The sequence below is a fragment of the Gallinula chloropus genome (genome assembly GCF_964237585.1).
Source record: "Gallinula chloropus genome assembly, chromosome: 3".
In the NCBI taxonomy this organism is placed as follows: domain Eukaryota; kingdom Metazoa; phylum Chordata; class Aves; order Gruiformes; family Rallidae; genus Gallinula; species Gallinula chloropus.
Window position 1 is genome coordinate 57,848,622 of NC_140087.1, and position 22,552 is coordinate 57,871,173.

Consider the following 22,552-nt stretch of genomic DNA (forward strand, 5'->3'; position numbering starts at 1 on the left):
AAAGGGTTTTACCCTCTTCTCACGCCATAAATAATAGCAATTTCGTGCACACACTTACGAATGAAGGTGAATACACAGATTTTTGGTGCTTGTCTCCCCCTTCCCACAGTTTATACTACAGACACACCAGCATTTAGTTGCTGTTCCTTGTAATATTTGTCTGACTTTGCAGAGCATCAGGAAGTTTTCTGATGTCTGTATTAATTTTTCCCCTTTTTGCCTGGTCTGTTCTTGTTTTCTGGAGCTTCTAGTAGGAAGATGGAAGGTGGCATGGATGCTCAAGGTGCTGCATACAGGAGTTGATCTCTATATTTATCTCAAAAGTGTGCAAACACTAGATGTATCAAAATCACAGGAAAACAGCCCCTCACCCAATATGTACTTGTTGATACTGAGAGGTGCCCAGCTAGTAATAGCCCAGAGAGCCCCAGTAAAATTACCTAATCCAACAGAAATACATAGTCTGTCCTCCTGCTCATCTGCTGGTGAGGTGATGAAACAAGTTTAGGTTTTAAATGTAGAAGGAATTCAGATTATTTCTGTCACGTTTGAACATATGGTAGACTTTTTTTAGATGAAAGATCAGCTGAACTGTCCATCAACTGACAGCTCATTAATCCCTGTGCCAGGAAGCCTTTACTGTGTGTCTCTGTTTATTCTGGGAGCTGACTATTGACTAGTGCCTGCCTGCCACTGCAGAAGAAGGTGGTCAAGTAACCCTCATGAATTTCACAGCCAAGTAGGCCGCAGTTTTTAGAGCTGGCTAAACTCTGAGGAGGTTTGTAGGTTTGCAGCTGGAGATTCACCGGGTGTGATGTTTCCATTCTGATCCTCTTCGTTTTTATTTTCACTTGACTTCATATAACTTGACTCAACATCAGTTGATCACCAATAGGATTTAAAAAACCCCAACCCCTCAAACCTAGATGATGTGCATAGATGTTGTATGGGTATTTCAATGCAGTGGATGTAAAGGGATTGAAGACGACTGAGGTGTCTGTGCACTATATAGACAAGAATCAAGTAATTGTGTAAAATATGCCTTTCCTAGCAGAGAGATGAAGTTCTTCCTATCCCATAAATTAAGCAATCCCTGGGGCGGGGGGGGTGGGGGGGGGTGGGGGGGGGGGCGCAGGGATGGGGGGTGAGGATGTGTGGAATTAATCCACTTAATTCTTGAGGGGCTCTTTTGAATCTGTCAGCATGCCAGACAAGACTGCTGTTTGCCAGGATCCTAGTTTGGACAGTGAAAATTTTCTCTTCCTTCTCACAGCAGCTGGTCGTTCAAACTGTACAGTGATTCTTGTTTGTAAATAGAAGTATGTCTTTACTGTATCTTAGCAACAGAGTCAGGCATTTACTTTAGGAACTGGTGTGGTTTTAGTTGGATGTTTTGATGTAAGCCGAATAAGAGCGTTTACTTAAAGTTAAAGCAGAAGAGAAAACATTTATATGAAAGCCAGGAAAGATTTCTTAGTGATGAAGTTGAAAGAAGGAATATTTCCATTGCACTGTAATAAGGCAGGGGCGTACTTTCCTTCCATGCATATTTGTGTGCAAAAAAAGTGTTGGAGATCATGTGGAGCACACGATGGATGTGGGGGGATTTGCTCTGTGGTGTGCTGAGGCAAAGCAAACATGCAGGCAGTTCTTTTGCTGACAGCTTTGCCGTTGAGACATCCAGTTGTAAAGACACTTTCTGTAAAACACATGAGCCAGGGTGTCCAATCTTTCTCAATTACATGGCAAAACCAGGAGTCATCCAGAAGGCTTCCAAACCAGAAGTAGTACCTATTATTCACAGCAAAAGAGGATGTGTGGCAGAAGACTCTTGTATCGCAGTCTTTGCAAACTGGTAGTCCTAGGAAAACACATCTGCAATGTGTTTAATATAAAAATAATTTTCTGTTGCAAAGAAGAAGACACAAAGTGAAGTTGTGCTGGCCTTGCAAAATTAAAATGAAGGTTTACTGAGCAGCCCTGAAGCTCGGTGCATGGCCAGCTGCTGGAGTCAACAGGAGGGTCACCACTCGGATGTGAGATTGTGGGCTCTGGCAAAGTTGGCAGCGTTGACACCAACAAAATGAAAGACATCCTCTCCTTCTTCCCCTAATGTTTCTCTCTCTCTATTTGTCCACCTGACGCTGCTCTCCCTTGCCTTGCCCTAGAGCTTTTGACCCTTCCATCCTGGTGGTTTTCATGTGCTTGCATGTGTGATGCTGTACCTCCACGTGAAGTAACACTGATAGGAAACAGCATCGCTTATTTTGGGAAATACTTAGAAATATCAACTTGGTTCGAGTGACTGAGCTACTGGCTTGTGTGTTGCTGAAACACAGCTGAGGAGGGACGCACATAGGAAGCTGAGAGCGTGCAGGGCTTCAGAACTGAAGATGCTCCTCCTCTCAAATGGAGGTTCTTGAACTTGAACCTTTTTGTTTCAACTGCCTGGGATTATTTCTGTTGTTATACTGGTGTCTGTGGAGTCAGACTCAGTAATAACTGGGATGAAGGCCTAATCCCTTCCCAAGGCAACCAGACAGTTCTGAAATTAAGGAATTCTGGCAGTTGGATACTGGTCATGTGACATAGGCATAAATGCTAGTTTATGTGAGGATGCCAGTGTGCAATGACAGACAGGAGGGGTTATAGAAAATGTAGCAAATAAGACACGAGTCTGCATGCTACTGAGATGGAGGCCACCTGTGTCCTTTAGAGGATTATGCCATGACATAGGTTTGCAGGGATGTGGCAGCTGCTTTGACTACATCAGGCTTAGTCAGAAAAGGAACCCTCATGAAAACATGAATGACAGAACTAATGGTTGGTAATCAGTCTGAAAATCTTTTCTCAAATACCAAATTTCTTTGAAGCTTGTCCAGAATTACTCAGAAAATGCTTCTGCTTTAGATGCTAGACAGTGTACAGCCATGTCAAGTTTCTATGTAAATGTCAAACAAATTAAGATGCCTTTGAAAGAATTTGAATATGAAAGAGCAGGATATTTAACTGTAAATAGAAGGATTAGGGAAATGTCTTCATGGGCAACAGAACGAATACATATTTGTGTTGCAGCTTCATGTCAAATTCAGCAATTCAATGATAATGCTTGGCCAGGCTTTTAGTACTCACTGCATACCTAATTATAAATAGAAAAGTTAGATGGCAATGAACCGTCATCTTGGAGATACTGAAGGAATCTCAGTAAGTTTGCTTTAATCTTTGTATTTACCTTTAATGCATTTTTGATATTTTAAAAGCCCAAAACTTCTTAGATCCCTCGACACCAGCTGCAGTGTTGTTCTTTTCTGTGCTTGAGTTTTTCTTCATGCTTTTCTGGTACTTCACTGTTATGTTTGAATCCTGTGGGATATAGCCTATTCATTTCCTTGCAGTACAAGCTATAGCAACATTTGAACTGGGCAGAAATCTTGGGTTTGATATTATAAAATTGCTTATTCCTGCTAGTGATGGACATAGAGGTTGAACTCAAAGCACATGAGGATTTCAGTCTCTGTGTGTGTGAGAGGACTATTGATTTATTACTTTTCTTTTGCTAAAACCTGAAACCCTCTGACTTCACAGATAGCAGGGACCTCTTGGTTCACTCCAGGAGGTGGCCATGCACTACAGAAGGTGCTTGGGTCGGGCTGTGCCATTTGGGCTGGTTCCATCACTGCAAATGGCTGAGATGCTGCAGTTCCTGTGCTGGTGCATGAGAGGGATTCCCGTGCAGCTCCTTTTTACTTTGCTGTGTTACCAATTCAAAGTTAATAAGCACAGGAAAAGCAAACTGCATTTTTTAATGAGTAAATTCTTTAGATTGATACACACAGGCCAGAATTATTTATGCAGTTTAGACTGAAACACACAGGACAGATCTATTTAAGCAGAAGGAGCACCTTCTCAGCAGCAGCCCTTAGTGGCACGTACAGCATTACCAGAATGGCCCTCTCCTTGTTTCTCCCGATTTCAGCTGCAGCTGAGGAGGCTGATGGACTGATCTCTGATTTTTAGAAGTCTTCTATCAAGCAAAAATATGTTTGTGTTATTTGTACTGCTTTTTGAGGTTTCCAAACTGCCTACATCTTTTTTCAAATATATTAAATAGATTATATTTGTGTCAATCACTTTCTACGATGGTGGTACAAAGCATATACAATTTGCAAGAGTGTAGTTTGATTTAAGGAAATGATACAATTGGCAAACATGATAGGCAATGTGTAAAGTGCTGGAGCTGTTTTAAGTTGTTTGAAGCTCTCATCCCACGAGTTCAACAATGCACAGTTTTCAGAGAAGTTTGTGTCTTTATTTCCTGTGGTATCTAGTGAAGCTGTTTTGTAAATCTGAATTGGTTTAAAGTGGAGAGCTATGTTTTCATCTCATGCCTGAAATTACCTTGAGAATATCTTTTACATATCTGACGCTTTTCAACTTTGGAATCATGGCCTGGAGCAGATGGTAACATCATCTGTTTGTCACTTTACTTACTTCTATTCTCATTTCAGGAATGCAATTCTTTGGCTTTTGGGAAGATATGAACGAAGTTATTTCAGATTCTGAATTGATGTCTGGTATTCCCTACTCATCTGCAGTGCCAGGACTAACACAGTATCTTCAGAGCATCACCAGACTTGTTATATCAGTGCTGTCAGGGACTGCAGGTCCTGGCATCCAGAGCAGCAGTTCACCTGCTGCAAAGCTAACAGCCAAGCCATGGCTGTCAATAGCTCATCTCCTTCACTGCGAGTTTCATGAAGTACGGCTGCTTGCGTTGGAAGCAGTACTGCTCTGGGTGAAGCAAAGACCTTCCAAGCAGACTGCAGAAGGAGGAGGAGGTGAATCGTGCTTACTCTTTGGATTGGAAGGCACTCTTCTCACAATGGCTCTGAGGGAAAAGAATCTCCAGTGTTTTTGCAAGGTAGGAGGGCACTATTTTATTGGCATTTGATATGTTTTCAGTAAATTAGATTCTTAGTTTTAAAAAGCGTGTTTCAAACATGCATGTGTTGGCTTTTCTTTTAAATAGTACGTGAGTGGTTTTGTTGGAGTGTTTTTTGCATTGAATAGGAGCCCTGTGTCATCATGTAACAGATGTTCTTGTGCAAAAGCAAGAGCTTCCTAACTTCCTTTCTTAGCACTGTCAGGAAGGAACCTGTGTGTTCTTGGAGTGGGGTTTAAGTCAGTGGTTTATTGATCTCAAATGTACATGTTCATGTTGAGGCTGTTTATAAATTCTTGTGAATTGTGTGTGCAGGTGCTGGAAATTCTTTATAATATGGATCTCAGAAACATGCTTCCAAAGACTGAATGCTCTATAAAAATGAATTCAAATGAGCTCTTAACCTGGAGTTTAAACATCATAGATATCTCCAACAGGTATGGTCCGTCGAGCATCTTAAAATAGTTGTATTTTTAAAACTTTTTATGTTGAAGCATTAATTTATTGGGTTTGGACTATGAGTTGATTTAAAACCCCATGTTTCAGAGAAGTGAATAATGAGAGCTCTTGGTGAGAATTTTTTAGAGAAGTTAAACGTAGATCTGAATTATGAAAAATGCTCTCAAGTCGTACTGGCCAGCACCTCATGAATGTCCAGTGGTACAGCTCCAGCTCCAGTGAGCAAACCTCTTCCTGAATGGTAACTGAGAAGCACCACAGTGTGTAGAATTGATGATGCAAATGTACGTTCATTCACTGCCAATCTGCCATCCAGCCCATCCACTGCAGACAATCTGTGACAGTGACAGCTCTGATTTCACTCGTTGGATTGGCAGAAATGGCTGTCCCTAATCCCTAGGGTTAGCACTCCTTCATCACACTGCAGAGTCATCAGAAAGTGCTGAAAATTGGGAGCCAGGTTGTAGTTCGTGCTGAATTAGAAGCTCTGTCCATCCATTTGTAACAGCATGGACAAACAGGGTTAAAAAGCCAGGCTCTGAGGGCAGGACTCCCCTTTTTAAGCTGTGTAAAGGTTGCACAGCAGTGTTGCCGGCGCAGGTGACGTACGGTACAGAGCGTTGAGCTGCATGTTACAGCTCTGCACGTTTGCTGCTGATTTGCACTACGTTTTCCAAGTTTAAATAGCGATGTGGGGTGTTTATTTCTGGGATGAAATAAGATGCTTGTGGTAAAATAGCACCAAGTGGTGCTGTTAGAGGGAAATAGCTGAAATAGCAGACCTTACCACTCTGGTACTGCCATTCCCCAGGGTGAGACCTGCTCTTCAGGAGCCATGGTGCCAGGCACCATGTCCTTAGACCTTGCTGGGCAGTGTGGAGGCTCTGGAGCCAGCAGTTGCCATGTTCTTCACTGGTAACATTTCTAGCAGCTATAGGAGAGACATTCCTGGAGCTTAACACCAGCTTGAAGAAATGTTTTTGTTTGTCATTTAAAATGATGTCTGGTTTGTTTGCCTTGGCTTTTTCAAGGCATTTTCAAATGTGTTTTTCTATGGGAAGTGTGCAGATAGAAAATAAACACAAGAGGTGGAAGTAAGAGCATATTTCATTTGCCTATCAACTAAAAACTAATTAACATCAAGATCTGCAATGTAAAAATTCTGAGTGCTCAGCTTGTAAAATACCCATTAGTGATAATCAGAAGTAATTAATAACTGGCTGGGTTTTTTCTGGAGATGAAATGATGGCAGAAATAGCTGATTCTTGTGATATGTTCTTTACCTTGTTTTCCCAGCACTGAAGTTCAAAGCTTAGCTCTCAAATTTGCCTCCAAGTTGGTTATCCATCTTTTGCAGAACCATCAGCAGGTAAGGTAAATGGAGCTGCTTAACAGAGTTGTAATTCTGGAGATTTGGTGATAGAAGTAACACAGCTTCTTTTCAACAGAAGCCCCAAACTTGTGGTTTTCTGTGTTGTTGCACCTTTTTTGGTGTTACACCTTCCTCTCTGAATACACCACCACGTTCTGAAAGGGAACAGCCATGAGTATCATCGCAGTGTATATCCCTCTATAAGTCATTTCAAGTTAGATCTAGAAGAAGGACGTGGCTCTGTTGGAGCAAGCCCAGAGGAGGGCCACAAAGTGAATCAGAGGGTGAGAGCACTTCTCCTATGGGGACAGGCTGAGGGAGTTGGGCTTGTTCAGCCTGGAGAAGACAAGACTGGGGAGACCCTACAGTGCCCTTGCAGTACCTGGAGGGGAGCTACATGAAAGCTGGGAAGGGGCTGTTTGCAAGGGCATGGAGTGACAGGACAAGGGGTAATGGCCCTAAGGTGAAGAAGGGGAAATTTAGATTAGACATTAGGAAGAAATTCTTCCCTGTGAGGGTTGTGAAGCCCTGACACAGGCTGCTCAAAGAAGCTGTGACTGCCCCCTCCCTGGCAGTGTCCAAGGTCAGGTTGGATGGGGCTTTCGGCACCATGGGCTAGTGGAGGGTGTCCCTGCCCATGGCAAGGGGGTGGAACTGGATGATATTTAATGTCCATTCCCACCCAAACCATTCTGTGATTATATGAAATATGTAAGTAAGTTTTTCTCTGATGTATTAATTTGAACTTCTAGGAGTATCCAAAGTAGTCACTATAATTTGGGGGGAAAAAAAGCATAGGTGTTTAGCATCTGTACTGACTCCAGTCCATGTACTGAAGTGCAACTTTGTTGTGGTTTGTAATTGCTGGAGAGCCAGGAGAGAGCAGATCTGAGAGCAGAGCAAGAAGCTGAAGTAGTGGTTGGGTGCAGTTCTTTTCCTTACTGTGTGCAGTATGACCTTGCCAAGTCTCAACCTGAAATCACTGCCTGAGCTTGTTGTGTGCGTGGAGTTTCTCATTGCATTTCCTCTTAAAATTTGTTTTTATAGCACTAGAGTAAATATTATAACCCTTGTAAAATTCAAGGGACCTTGTTCTCTGTTCCTGTTCAAATTAAATAGTCTGTATACTACCAGAAATTACTGGCTCAGATTTCTTTTGATTTTAAATTGTCTGTCTGTGATGTCACGTATGTATGTATGGAGCAGTGCTAAGGCAGCTTTTAATGCTGGACAGGTTTGGGGTTTTTTGTTTTCAAAGATAAAAAAGCCAATGCATGTTTAAAAATAGTCAAAATTAGAATCATCAAGGTTGGAAAAGACCTTCAAGATTGTCAAGTCCATTAGCTCTACACCACCAAACCACTAAAACAACTCCTGAAGCACCACATCTGCAGGTTGTGGTGCTTCAGGAGTATACCCCTAGAGACAGTGACTCCACCACCTCCCTGGGCAGCCTGTTCCAATGCTTCACCACTTTTGGTGAAGACATTTTTCATAACATCCAGTCTGAACTGACCCTGGCACAACTTGAGGTCATTTCCTCTTGTCCTGTTGCTAGTCACTAGGGAGAAGAGGCCACCTCCCACGTCACCACATCCTCCTTTCATGTAGCTGTAGAGAGAGCATTAAGGTCTCCCCTCAGCCTCCTCTTCTTCAGGCTGAACAGCCTCAGTCTCTCCTCATAAGACCTGTTCTCCAGACCCCTAATCAGCCTAGTAGCCCTTCTCTGCACCCTCTCCAGCACCTCAGTGCCCTTCCTCTACTGTGGCACCCAAAACCACACACAGTACTCAAGGTGCAGCCTCACCAGGGGTGAGTACAGGGCTAAGATCACCTCCCTGGCCCTATTGGCCCCACTGTTCCTGAGAGAGGGCAGGATGCAGTTGGCTTCTTGGCCACCTGGGCAAACTGCTGGCTCATGTTCAGCCAGGTGTCAGTCAACACCCTCAGGTCCCTCTCTGCTGGGCAGCTCTCCAGCCACTCTTCCCCAGGATTGTAGTGCTGCCAGGGGTGGTTGTGGCTGAAGTGCAGGACCCTTGTTAAAACTCATACCATTGGCTTGGACTCATCAATCAAGCCTGTCTAGGTCTCTACAGAGTGTCCCTACTCTTGAGCAGAATGCCCCTTCCACCCAGCTTAGCATCATCTTTGAACTTACTAAGGGTGCACTCTATACCCTTATCCAGATCATCAATAAAGATGTTAAACAGGAGCAGCCCCAGCACTGAGCCCTGGGGAGCACCACTTGTGACTGGCCACCAATTGGATTTAACTCCCTTCAACTCCAAAATTCTCCTGACCTTCTTTTAAAATGAAGAATTCGTTTTCTTATGTAGATTTTTTTTAATAGACCACGCAGCATAATTGATTCATATGGTATGCTAATAATTGTGCCTCATTATATATAAAAAGGGAAGCCACAGGTGTGCACACAAGAATTAGGAACATGAATTACGATGTTAAATCTTTCTCAGAAAGGCAAAACGCAAGAACTTTACGTTCTAAACATTAAAATAACCATATATACCTGGTTTCAGCAGTAGATGTGGAACGTGTTACTGCCCTGAAGTTTTGTATTCATTTACATAGAGGAATTAATGAAACAGGATGTAACAATCTTCATTGTAGTAACGTTAAAATGACTTTTTCTCATCATGTAAACCATTAGAATTCTTTCTGCTTTTCCTTTTTTTTTGTAAAAGGCCAGGTACATCAGTTTTCCATAGAAATTATTTCTTTGGGCTTGCATTCAGTATCTCTAGAAGGGATTTTAAGGTAAAAGTCAGATTCTGCCTCTGGATAGCTCATGGGTCAGTTCAGAATTTGAGTAACACCTTGGGGTTGTGCCCGGATGCCACCTCCCACTGTTTGTGTGAACTGTTAACTGACTTGCACTTGAGGTTCCTGCAGCTGAACTGACTTGCTGCCCTCCTGAGTGTGGCATTTGCAAGGGATCCCAGCTCCTTCTCGGTCCCGTATGGAAGTTAGGACTTTCTCTTCCCAGTTATGTCCCAGCTGTCCCAATGAAGCTCAGAGCTGACAAATCTTGGAAGAGCTATTTAAATTACAGATAAAATGCATGTGATTTCTTTCCACAAACAATTTAGTCACCATCACTACACATTAGAAAGAGTTGAAGCGTTGTCCCATTATTACTGAGTAGTAGAATTCCTAGCATATGCCTGAAGACTTAAGATCTTCCAAAAGATTGCAACTGGATTTTATTGAAACAGGAAATTTTCTTTCCTGGTTTTGTATTTCCTAATTCTTCATGTTTTAAGACAGTGAGCTTCACTGTGTATGTGCCCTCAGTGTATTGAACGCACTTACTATCAGAACCTGAGGTACTTCAGCGGTCTTACTAAAATAAAAGTTAAAAATCCATCCCCAGTATTTGCAGAGGAGGCAGAATGAGCTGCATTCACCCCTCTACCAATCACTGTATCATTACCAAAGCCTCTGATTGATGCTACAGGTCATAGGCTCTCAACTGTTTTTCCAAATACATGTATGTGTCTACATGTAGGGTGCTTGTGAGAGCTGCTGCTCTTTTGTAGTCCGGTATATTTGTCTCTAGCTTGTATGTTTAGAAGGACTGAGGACACAAAGATAGAGTGAGAGAATTGCCTGTGGATACTGCTCTGATGGGAAAATCTCCCATCTTAACTCTCTGTGACACAGTAAGCTGATTTTTGAATGGAGAAGAGTGATTCACCACCTCGAAAAGAAACCCCACATTTGCTGATGAGTAGTATCCTTTCATCAGCCCATAGTTTAATGTGATGGTGAGCGGTGACATCAGATTGTACAGCATGCTTCTTACCTGTCTGTACCTTCAGATTTCAGAAGTAGTCCTGAAGAAATGGGTTCAACTGGTAGTTTGCTTTTGTGGAGATGAGCAAGAGACTGAGATGCTTTTAGCTGCTGCTGAAGTTCTGAAAAGGGTAACAACATTTCTTCTGATCAGTGAGAAGCTCGTTCTTGGTGAGTAGCCTGAATGTTAATTTTTTGGTTCTTATGTATTTGTCATATATATATTTGTTGAAACACACAATTACATCAAATGGTATTTTGAAAATTGTAATGGGATTTAATTTACTAAACAGACCTACTTAAATTCTGGTACAAAAAGCACATGTGTAGAGCTTCTTGCAATAACTCTATGGACGGCGTGCATGAGATGCTGTTGTGTCTCCTCCAGGCTACTATACATCACTGTACAGATTTACTGGCTTGCAGTTGCTCTCTGACTTGGATCTTCCTGAAATATTGATGGTGTCCCTGCCCATGGCAGGGGGGTTGGAACTAGGTGATCTTTGAAGTCCCTTCCAATCCAAAGCATTCTATGATTCTGTGGTGTGGATATGCTTTTAGTGAGTATAACAAAGCTGTGCTGGCTCAGTGTTGAAGTTAAAGTGTTCAGTCTGAAAATGAGGGACATGTTCAACTATGAGAATGATTAATAACTGTGTCACATTATAGATACATATATATCTCAGATATAATTAGTTTTTTAAGTTAAACAAAAATCCCTGCATGGCCTTACCCAACAATACGTTACTGACTGAGAGGAAAAGCTCTGTGGAATTCTCTGGTGGTTGTGCAGAAGACATTGTGGGTTTTTTTTCTAGCCTTCCTTCCCCCCTACTGCTTTTGGTGACCAGTGAGTTAAGGGAATTTTGTGACTAAAGGGCCAAGAGATAGGAAAACATAGATAGTGATAGATGACAAATTATTTTGCATGCTGAACAAGACTGTCAGCTTTAAATACTTAGTTTCTGTGATACTTTATTCTACTGTAGTTATGTAAATGTTTTTAATTTGAGTAGCTTAAGTCCTCTTACATGGACCGGACACAAATTTTTGTTAGACAAGAGCAATGATAGTATTTCTTAAACTGTAGATAGTGGTATTTTTAAAAAGCTATTTATTTTTGAGATGTGTCTTTCAAGAGGTATTGATAACATTTAACAGAGCTAAATCTGTCTGTTGTATGAGGTAGACGTTATAGTATTAAATGTTCATAGAATCAGCTCTGGAAATCTTGACCTCTGCCATCTATTTAAAGCTCTTAGTAGGACAGGCATTGACCATTTTATATCAAACAAAGACAGGGGAGGTACTGGAGTGAAAAACTCCCAAATGCTGTGCTTCTCCCCTGTCACCATTTGGATCTGGTCCGTAGCTGATGGAGAACAGAGTTTCCTCTCGGATCTGGTCAGAACAGTTGCTGGTGTCTGTGCTTTCCAATCAGACAGATGGGGAGGCCCAAAACAAAAACTAGCAGCAGTTTGTATCCTGCTTAAAATTTTAACAAAGCAAAGCAAAATAACCAAACCAAATCACAACAGAAAACCCGCCAGCGCCTCGGTGGGCAAACTGAATCTGCTCTCTGCTCTGAAAATTGGGCCTGGAGAAGAAAGATGCAGCACTGACCCTCCACACTACCTAGAATTGGCAGTCTGGGGTTTTTCACACCTGTGAAATTGCTAAGTATGAGAAGTTTAGCAAATCAAGGGCATGATCTGGTGTTCAGCTGCAGTGATACAAACCCAGAATCATTCCCTGTACATTGAAGGCGTTATCCACATATAAACAGCTTTGACTTCTGTGCCTCGTTCTGCCTCAGCTTGCTTGGCCACATATGTGGTACAAAGTAGAAGTTAAAGAAAATTGTGGATGTATGAAGTGGAGTTGTAGTCATTCCCATAAGGTTCCATTAAGTATGATTGTACGTTCTGGATGACCCCATCATCTCATCATGTTGCTTGAGGGTTCAGAAAAAGGTCTCTCTGGAAAATCCACTTGTAGACTTCCACCTCTCCTGGAGACATGATAGCAACTTGTCTAAGTGGGAAAGCTGGCCCCTGTGTCAAGAAGGGAATAATTGTTCTGCCCTAACTGTGCCACTGTAAGGTTATCAGGTGAGAAAATACTAGAAAAAAGGCAACTTCTTCCTGAAATAATTATACTCCATGCTATTCGCACGCAGGGAAGTTATATAAAATATAGCAGTGCTTCTTCTGCCAGTGTAATAAAGCCTCAAGCAATTATTTTTGGCCAAGCAGTGAAATACAATTAATTGTCTGGCTAGCCTTGTACTACAAGTCTCTTGATAGGTCTGTTGATAATGTGCTTGAAGAAAACCAGCGCAGCAATGAAGCACCAACTCCATTGTTCTCTGTGATCACCAGAAAGTCATACCTAACAGCCAGCTGCCTCTAAAAGAGACCTTCTGGGGGACTCCTTTAATGAGGATGTTCAGAGAGCTGAAAAGTCAGCTGAAAAGTACCCCAGCAAACCTCTGAGTGACTTCTACTAGGCATCCTTAGCGTACCACCAAATGGCACAAGGGTTTGCAGGTGGGGTGTGGCTTGTGAGATGTGCTGCTGGGGTTGTATGTGGAGTCTGCCTGTTCGGGGTGCAGCAGATAAACCCCTCCCTCTTGGCAGTTATATCTGATTAGTCTTAACTGTGTGCGGATTAATTACCCCATGGATTAAACCTGGATTGATTCCAAGAGAGTGGGTATAAGGGTGGCAGGGCATGCTGGTGAGTGGTGAGGTGGGAGAAGTAGGTGACAGGTAGAACCCTGGGAAGTGGGATCATTTTCTGTTTCCTGCAAGGAATGACATTTGTAGCCAGCGTGACTGGCAATATCTGAGCAGAACTTGGTTTGACAGGCCCTGCTCCTGGCATTTTGCAACAGCAAATCCATGACTGCAGCACGCTGGTCAGTCTCCAGTGGCAAAACTTCTGCTGTTGCCAAACAGGAATTGTGCATTCCCAGAAATGGTAGAAAATTCAGAGCACCCACAACTTAAAGTTGAACCCTGAGGAAGAGTGGTCCATTCTCTTCTCTGTTGCCCACTGTTGAAACCGTCTTCATCGTACTGCCAGTTGTCTTCCTGGTGGTTTGCCAGTGCGTTTCTTCTGCCTGTGTTTCAGTGTTCCACTGCATTTGTTGCGTTGTTTTATTGCAGAAACAGAGCTCTGTAACTTCCCCAAATGCATGTAAGAGATACAGTTCTAATCTTTCTCCATCAATAAATGCAGGACTGTCTGATACCCTTGCTCTGTGGAAATGTGTGGTTCTACTGCTGCAGAATGAAGACTTGGTAGTACGGGATGCTGCTGCTGAGGTTATACAAGTGGCACAGTCTGAAAGAGAGAGCAGTAAAGGAACAGGTATGTTAACTTTTAAGTATTATTGGATACTTGGGAGAAGAAAGTATTTCTTTTCTCATGACAAACTTTTGAGTTCTGATGTTTGACACCCACCTCGCTTTGTTATTTTGCTTTTACTGTGCTTGGTATAATTTGCAAATGGTTACATGGGTACCTAAAAAAGACAGCAGTGATATTCAGCTTTATGGTTCTTGCTGTGATGAGTCAACTGTCACATGGTTTCACACCTTGAAGGATCCTTAATACCAGCTTTGGTCTAATATAATGCCATTGAAGAGAGTCTTGGGATCCCAGGTCATTATAATAGCCAGAGATAGGAATCTGGGAAACATTATTCAGCTCATTGATTCATTATTAGACCTTGAAATCCATTTAGATCTAGATCAGCAAAGTCAATTCTCAGCATACCCACAATGTGCTTTCAGGGATGTGGGCCTTTTTGTCTGCGTGCCCTAGATTACTCAAGCCTATTAATTTTAAAATAGCCACAAAACTTGAGTAGCTTTAACTAATTAATGTGCTTCACTTTGAGAGTGTTTGCTGACGCGTTCTTCCATGTGTTGTGAATAAACTAGAATTTGGTACCAAGCTCATCTCTCTCTGGTGTTCCCTCCTGGTCTGTGCTACCTGGTAATTCCTGCAGCTCTGATTTTAGCAGTCTCCACACAGCTCTGGCGATGTGTCTAGTCTCGGGTACAGCTCGCGTGAGTATGAAGAGGCTCTGCATGTGTGTGCCTCAGGTCTCTGATGCTGGCCTTTGGGGGCATCCTCACGTGTCTCAGGATGGTGCTTTCTCTGGAAATAATACAGTGCTGGACTTTCTCTCTGACTCCTTGTGTCTTCTTCCTTCGTGTATCCCTGTGCCAGGGGATACTGCCCCATAACTGGATGAGGGCTCTGTCCTATTAATTAATACTAAGGTCACATCAGTACTTGTATTATAACTTACCACTTTGTAAAGCAGAAGTGGCCATAATCAAGGAAATAACATCATAATTGGTTTTTATATACTGTGTTCCTAATTAGGATAGGGACCCCTTCCATAGATTTATGCAAACCCCTTATACTTGGCTGTGCTTCCTGTTCTTTCACTTCAGTGGCTTTTAATGAAATCAAGGTCTTTCATCTGTGACTAGTAAAACCCACTGCTGTTGGAAAGATAGGATCCCGTTTCTTTCTGCCTCCATTTTGCATTATTATTGCTCCTTTCTATGGTCTCTTTTTTTTTCTTCACTGAACTCTGCTCACTCTGTGCTTTTTTTGCTTTCTACCTCTTGGGGGTGCCGGGCAAGGAGTTTTGCCTCTGTGACTTGTTTACAACCAGGTTAAAATAAGCTTACTTTTGGAGTGCTACTTGTTACTTCCACTTACCACCTCTCTTTTCATGTGCATGTAAGAGCATGCAATACATTTGGGTCTGGGGTTTAGGCCTTTCATGGATAGCCAGTGCTCCCTGTCCTGGGAGTTCTGAAATTACATTCAAATATCTACTTTTCTCTTGGGTTACATACCATGAAAGTCTGCTCTTTCATCACAGCACTGATTTTAAAATATCTAAGTTGATATACTGAAATTCATTTGAAGCCATAAAACAGCTCTCTCCAAACCTTTTGTTTGATAAAAAATTGCTGGGTATCTGATATTGACTGACTTCTCATTTCCATAATACAATAAGTAGAACTGTTGGCCCACAATACTTAAGAAATGAGAAAGAAAGAGGACTTTCTGACATTCCTCAGAAAGAGGAATGCATGTTTAGAAACCTGTTTTCATACATTCTGTAGTTGTTCCAGTTTTATTTCATTGCCATTATCACTAGCTAGCATGAGAGAGTACAGAGGCTATTATCACTTCAGCCTCATTTGTACATCAGGAATTTGTGTGTTCGAGCTACCATTATATTTGCAGAAATGCTGCACTGTAGATAGAGGCTGTGGTCTGTTTCACCTTTCACTGCTGTTAATTGGCTGCACAGAGTGTGGGAATACAGCTCACACAGCCCAAGCACTGGACTTGCCAGTCCTTTGCTGTGTGCACAGTAAGGTAGCAGGCTGTAGCTGCCTGCAGCAGAACTGTGCTGTCAGCTTAGGGAATCAGCACCTTGAGTGTTTCATTTATGTGTGAGACCCCAAAGGAGTCCCTGATCATAAACTGGCAACTGCCCCTGCCTTTTGGGCAGGGCATGAGCTGGCATCTGGTTCTCCTGTGAGTATGAAGGGGGTGTACTTAGGTCTAACAGCTGGACCAAGGACTGAGTTTGTGTTCTGCCTCAGCAAGGTAAGATGTGTGAAGTACAACTGCTGTTAATAATAACAGAGTTGCACAGATTGTTCATATAATTGTTACAGTCCTTTTTCCCTTAGGTACATGTTGCTGCATAACAGTATCAATGTGTAGCAGTATGATAGTGTCCAATAATTGGTATTTTCAGGTCATTTATAGATGAGCAAACTGGAGACAAATGATCCTGCCTGTTAGTGCTGAGTTTCACTTCCAGTAACAGCTCTGATCTTGTGTAAGCCTTTAAAATGTTAGGTGAGCTCCTGTGGTAGAATATGAAGAGAATGTGAACTTGGTTTCCTGTTAGTCACTCATGGCTTTTAGTGAGGGCAAACCCCCTAATTTCTCAGATGATGAGAGCAGTAACCTCGTAGAGTCTGAGATGCAGGGTAGCAAACACAGTACAAGAACCCTGTGAAAATTCCAGCCCCTGTTTTTGTTTGAATGGAGGAAACTCAGAAGCCCAAACACTGATAGGCAGCAGCAGGGCTCCTGTCCTTGTTCTACCCTTCTTCCTGGCCCAAGAAAACCCCTACAATACCTACTGAGTTTTATAGGAGGCAAAGACTTCTGCTGTCACCAGTAAAGTTCATTTTAAAAAATTGGTGTTATTCATGCAGAGAAGCTTGACTTAATTTTGTAATCTCTGTAAAAGCTTGTAATTAGGAGAGGAAGGTTACTGAGGTTGTCTGACTGCAGTCATTTTCTGAGCAGAGCAGGCCAAACAGAATCCTGCCCCACTGGAAAGGAGGAAACCTTCTGTTTTCCCTGCTAAAAATACCGACTTAGCAAGTAGTTAAGGTTTTCCTAATAACTTGAACAATATAAACCCCATCTGTAACTCAGGGTATTGTATGTACACTTTGTTGTTGTTTCCTCATGCATTGAGGTGTAAACTTGTAGGGGATTGTTTTATTCCTTTTAGTATGAGGGAGGGTACAGGAAGTATTGTATTCAGTGTAAATGTAGAATAGCAGCTTTGAAATCTAATTAAATTAGTGACCCATGGCTGTGTAAAGTCTAGACCTATTCACAGCAGCATTTCTTATCCAAGAGGGTTACTCCTTACAAGAAAGAAGATCATTTAAGGCAGGGTAATAGCAGCTTGCTCATTCCACTAGCAGTCACTTTACTAAATACCCTGAAAAATTTAGAGTAGCTTAGAGTTAGGAATAAAACCAAACTGTATGTGTTTGGTGTCATTTTCTTCTCTGGGTTTTTTTTTTTATCTAGATAAGTGTTACCTTAAGTAAAGTTATGAGCCCCTCAGTATTGCAGAAGTTTGAATATGCTATTTTTTTACTATTATAGCTCAGCCAGTTCAATTCTATAACATTCTGTATTAAAAAATACCTTTAGTCAGCGTAACCTTTATGCTGGTAAAATACGAAATTAACCTGAAATGGGTTTAAGAGCATTTTTCATGCTGTCAGCATTAGCACCACTTTGGCTGATATTTAAATTTCAGCTGAATCAAGCTTAAATGAGCAATTAGATTTGCAAACTTAAGTTTAAAATCTTTTGAAAGTTGCTGAATGATTTAGCACCGTAAATATTCTTCACTAAGATAATTTAGGAGCTTTTTGCTGCGTTTCTGGTGAAGCAGCAGCATGGTGTAGAGATGGGCACGTGAGTGCCCAGCCCGGGAGCTGGGCGCTGTTCAGCACAGGAGAGCACCACGGTCACTAGGTGCTTCCTAAGCATCTTTGAAAAACAGTTGTTGTTACTTTAGCTCTTGAGTTGTTCTGAGAACTGGATTTGGGGCTGTAAAGGAGGTAGATTTCATCCACTGGCCAAAAGTTCAGATATAACAATCCTTCTCCTTCTGTTTCCATTCCACATGCTTACGAAGAAATAAACAATAGGCGACACTCCTGTGCCAGGAGTTTCTAAACAAAAGGCCATGCAAAGCTCCCTTTTCTTCTCTTGATGGTTGTTCCTTTCCTGATAAATTCTACTTTTTATCATCAGAAAACATCATGAATGAAAATGGCCAATATCCTAATTTTTAATTCATCAGCAAAAAAACCCCAAACATAAACCATTGTTAGCTGGCTGGTTTGGAAAAAAAAAAGCTGATTCTCCTTCTGAAGGGCATCCTCTTGGGAAGGGAGCTGCTGTTCTGCAGGGAGGGTTGGGTGGGAATTCCAGTAGAAGTCGTTCTTTCTTGCTGGGTATCAAGCTGTGGTTTAGTGGCCAATAGTATCTCAGCCCTATCTTACTGTATCAGACTAGAAGTGTGTAGGAGCCTTTCATCAGCTTTTATTTTGCTTAGTGGTTATAGGGTCTAAACATGGGGATGTGCGTAAAGAGAAAAGTTAAAATGTGCTGCTGGGGGGGGAGGTGGGAAGAAAAATACCATTTAACTAGATGAAAGAACTAAAACATTTTCAAGGTGAAATCCTTTCTAGGCTTTAGCATTTGACTGAGCACAACCTTTTTCTTGGTGAACCATGCTGTGTCCTTGGCATGAAGGAAAGCAAAGCTGCTTTTTTCTTGTGCCTCTCTTTTCACACATCATGAATGTAGAAGGTAAATTCAAAATAAACTTCTTTGTTAATCTATTGTCTCTTATCATGAAGGTGTTTGCAGGGAGGCTTATTTGCATGGGTTTTTTTGGTCCTGGTGGTGGTGTGTAAATAAGCCTTAGCAGACTTAGGAAAAGAGATGTTAAGAGAAGATCAGACTATGGATATTAACATTTAAAAGAGACAAGGAGAGAAGAAATCCTTGGGTTTTGTTGCTTTCTTCTGAAAAATCTTCCCCAGTGAATCTAAAGCTGTGCAGAAGTTTTCATACCTATGCACCCTAAGAAGATCTAGTAAATCACTTGAGTGAGAGATAAGAGATAACACAGTCTGTGTGATCTTAAGGCAGCACAATGGTCTGGCATCCATCATCAACACCACAGGTGATATCAGCAAATCATGGGTGACTGGCATGATCCCAAAACTTGTACCCCAAATGTCCTTTAGGGCTGATCCATGAAGTATTTCAGGACAAGTGACACAGATTTAATCTGCTCCAGTTGGTAGTGAAACAGCTAAGAGTTGAGCAAACCTCAAATGTTAAAAATACCGTTGCCACTGGTGGCTGTCAGCTACATGACAAGAGCACAAGGATATTTTATTTTAGTTGTTGCTCAAGTGCTTGTTTGAAACTCTGTTTTCAAACTGTTCCTTGAACTATCTGCAGACTTTGGCTGTGGCAAAAGGTGCTTTTTCCCCACATGTTTACCATTGGGTAAATGTGTTAAACAGATCTCTTAAAGCTTCGGTTCACCAGCACGTGACTGGTACTTGCAGAGTGCAAAGCCCACGCTGTGGGAACAGAGCGGGGGGAGTAAGTGGGGTTAGGACCTGAACACCACTGATGTCTGCAGTGACCAAGTGGTAAGTCGCTGTGTGTCTCCCTCGGTGAAGCATGTAAAGGAGGGATACTAATAAGATGCTTTGTATGACCAGTGTGTTCATCCTGTTGCCAAACTTGGGGGCAGATTGGACACTTTTTACTCTATTTCTGTGTTGGCATAGCCTTCTAGTGAGGCAAATGGGAGCACAGTGCTTAATAAAGCAAGTGTCAGCTTACTCTGATCCAGGACAAAGATTAATGTGTAGGGTTCAACTTTTTCTCATGCACTGGATGACTTGCCCTGATGTTCAGGTTAGGCTAATGGACCTCTGAGGCCCCAAACAGCTCCTTTAGTTGTGGCTTTTAAAACCAGTTCTGGCAGCTGCCTGGCTTTGAGAAATAAGTGGTAATTACCTGAACATAAACTAGGGAACTGCATGCGTGCAGACTGGTTTGAGGGTACGTTACCTGGAGTCTGTGGCGGGATCATAGGTGATAGATGTCTTTTTCTTAGGTCAAACGTGCATTTTCTCCTCTATTCCAAGACCAATTTCTTTTCTTTTTAGAGATTTGACGGAAGGGCTACAAAACGTATAAAGTCAGAACTTGTCTGCAAAAAGAGCTGTGCTGAAACTGATGCCTGGACGTCTTCCACTAGCCAGCCTGAAAGTGGAGGCTGGTTGGTAGTGCTGGGGATGGTTACAGCTGTGTACAGAAGATCAAACATCTTCATTCTGCTGTGGTCCGGAAGGATCATTTTCAGGTCCTTCCGACTGCCCTGGGTAGGAAAAAACAGCAAATTGGAAAGAGCATATAAAAAGTACTTATTGCCATCCATGATTTGCAAGCTACTTTGGGAGTGTCTTAGAATTTTGGAATGTGTTGGTCAGAAAAATCTCTCAGGCAGATCTTGTGATATGCCACGGGTTGCTTGGGAACGGTCCAGAAGTTCTCACAGCATCGTCTGGATTACTAATGGAAAACTGCTAATCGTGTTAGCCAGGGTATCTTTATGATCCTTGCATTGGGGACAAGTGGAAGGAAGGTTAATGAAATTTTTTTTCTGGGATCAGCTCCAGGATTTCTTCTGCTTTGACAGTCGTCTTGATAACTGCATTCTGCTAACTAGATGTGCAGCTCACTAAAAAGAATTTTATTTCTGTGGCTGCTCTGAAAGAGGAGCCTTTTGAGCTAAATGGGGGGGTGGCATTTATCCAAATGGCCTTTACGCAGTGGAAAGCAGGAAAGGCACATAGGCGAGACCTGTCTACGCAGAGGCAGAAGAGAGTGCGATAATGAGGTGATACAATCAAAAGCAGAAAAGACTCAGGGCAAAGCAGAGCTCTTGTTCTGTTCTTAGAATGAGATGATGTTCTACTAAGGAAATTAATTTTTAAAAGATTGTGTGTGGAGTCTTGGTAACAGCCTGTGTTAAAAGCAATACTTACTACAGCCTCAGCGCAGAGGTGTAAAGTAGTGGCAGCCATTTGTAGCCTTCTATTCAAACACCGTGTAGGACTTTGTATTCAGAGACACCCTAAGGTGGTGACAGCTCTTTGGTGATACTAGATAAGGCATGCTGAGGAGAGGAGGAAAGGTCAGGCAGCTGCGTGGGTATTCTGGGAATCCCCTGAAGTGGATCCTAGCAAGGGAGGCAGTGGTGTGCTGCCACTAGAGCACCGCACAGCGAGGTACACCAACGGTGTACCTACGCTATCTGTAATTGCAGGATCTAGAGTAGAATGGGGTTCACCAAGAAAAGGACGTTATCCTTAAAATGTTGACTGTCCAGCCTTCCAGAAGCGTTCGGGACGACACCTCTGACTGCAGCTGTTTTTCCCTTTCATGCTTTTAGTGGTGAATACTTCCTTATGCACTTGGACAGAGCAGGGTTTATGCAGGGAGACAAATGTGTGACAACGAGCGTTTAAATCCTGGCAAACTAAATAGATGGTAAATACCTGTGCTAGTTGGTGACTACATGATGACTATGGTGACCTTACATTTAGGAAGTTCGCTCCAGAAAGCAAGATGACACGTGGTAGAGATTATGAAATACTTACTGCGGCTAGAAGCTATAATTTGGGGTTTTTTACATCTGCTGTAATAGTTCTGAGAAGGTAACAATTACAGGTCAGTTGGAAGGATGAAAGAGCTGAGGTCTAGGAGTGTAAATAGATTCATCTGGTCTTTCTGCTAAAATAAATTTAGGGCTCTTTCAGGTGCAGATTTGACCTGTAGCCTAGTTGTGTCATATTTTTATGCTAATACGTATATGTCGTGTGTTTGTAATACTGTTTCTTTTTATATCTGACATACTAGTTCTACACCCTAAAAATATCTCCTATTGTTATGAAAACTTTTGGAAAGACTGATTGGGAAGTAATTGAGGCTTTTCAGATTGGATTTGTAATATGATTGTTTCCTGGTTCAGTAATGTTAACCTCGTCTCCCTAGATACAAAGTTGGCTGACAAAGATAGAAGATGGACTTAAATTTTTTTGTTCCGAAAACTCTTTGGTAATTAATCACCTTTGGGGTCAGGGACCCATCGCTGCATATATTGTCTGTATTTATTTGTTTTCTGATGCTAGGTCTTTCCTCTTTAATCACAAAGCCACAGGAGAGGAAGGCTCTTTGCTATCCACAGCTTACCTACTAAACTCGGAGTCTTTGTGTCTTAGTAAAATATTAATGAAGAGCCATTTACTTGAAGCCAAAGGGAATTCACACCCTCCTGCAGTTATGAAACTTGCTCAGCTTATGAAACAAGATTTTCTGATCCGTGCAGTGAAAGTGTTGTCCCTGTCAGCTTAACAAATGTGTGCCCTTTTGATACAAGCAACATAGCACCAGCCTTGATTGTTGTCTGCTTTTAAAACATTGCACTTTATCTCTAAGAGGGGTACAGTATTTTAGTGTTTTTTTAAAAAAAGAAGAAAATCTGTGTGACTATCTTG

General features: G+C 42.0%; 1 protein-coding gene across 1 annotated transcript in view; it reads left to right on the top strand.

Annotated features, from left to right (window-relative positions):
* The window catches only part of THADA (THADA armadillo repeat containing), a gene marked incomplete at its 5' end in the record, with an annotated part of 160,269 nt that overhangs the window by 118,770 nt on the left and 18,947 nt on the right, over positions 1-22,552 (top strand). The window contains 5 exons of the mRNA XM_084260975.1: positions 4,509-4,921; positions 5,258-5,379; positions 6,698-6,770; positions 10,613-10,757; positions 13,830-13,961. Of these exons, the coding sequence (XP_084117101.1) occupies positions 4,509-4,921; positions 5,258-5,379; positions 6,698-6,770; positions 10,613-10,757; positions 13,830-13,961 (885 nt within the window). The remainder of the gene's footprint in view (positions 1-4,508; positions 4,922-5,257; positions 5,380-6,697; positions 6,771-10,612; positions 10,758-13,829; positions 13,962-22,552) is intronic.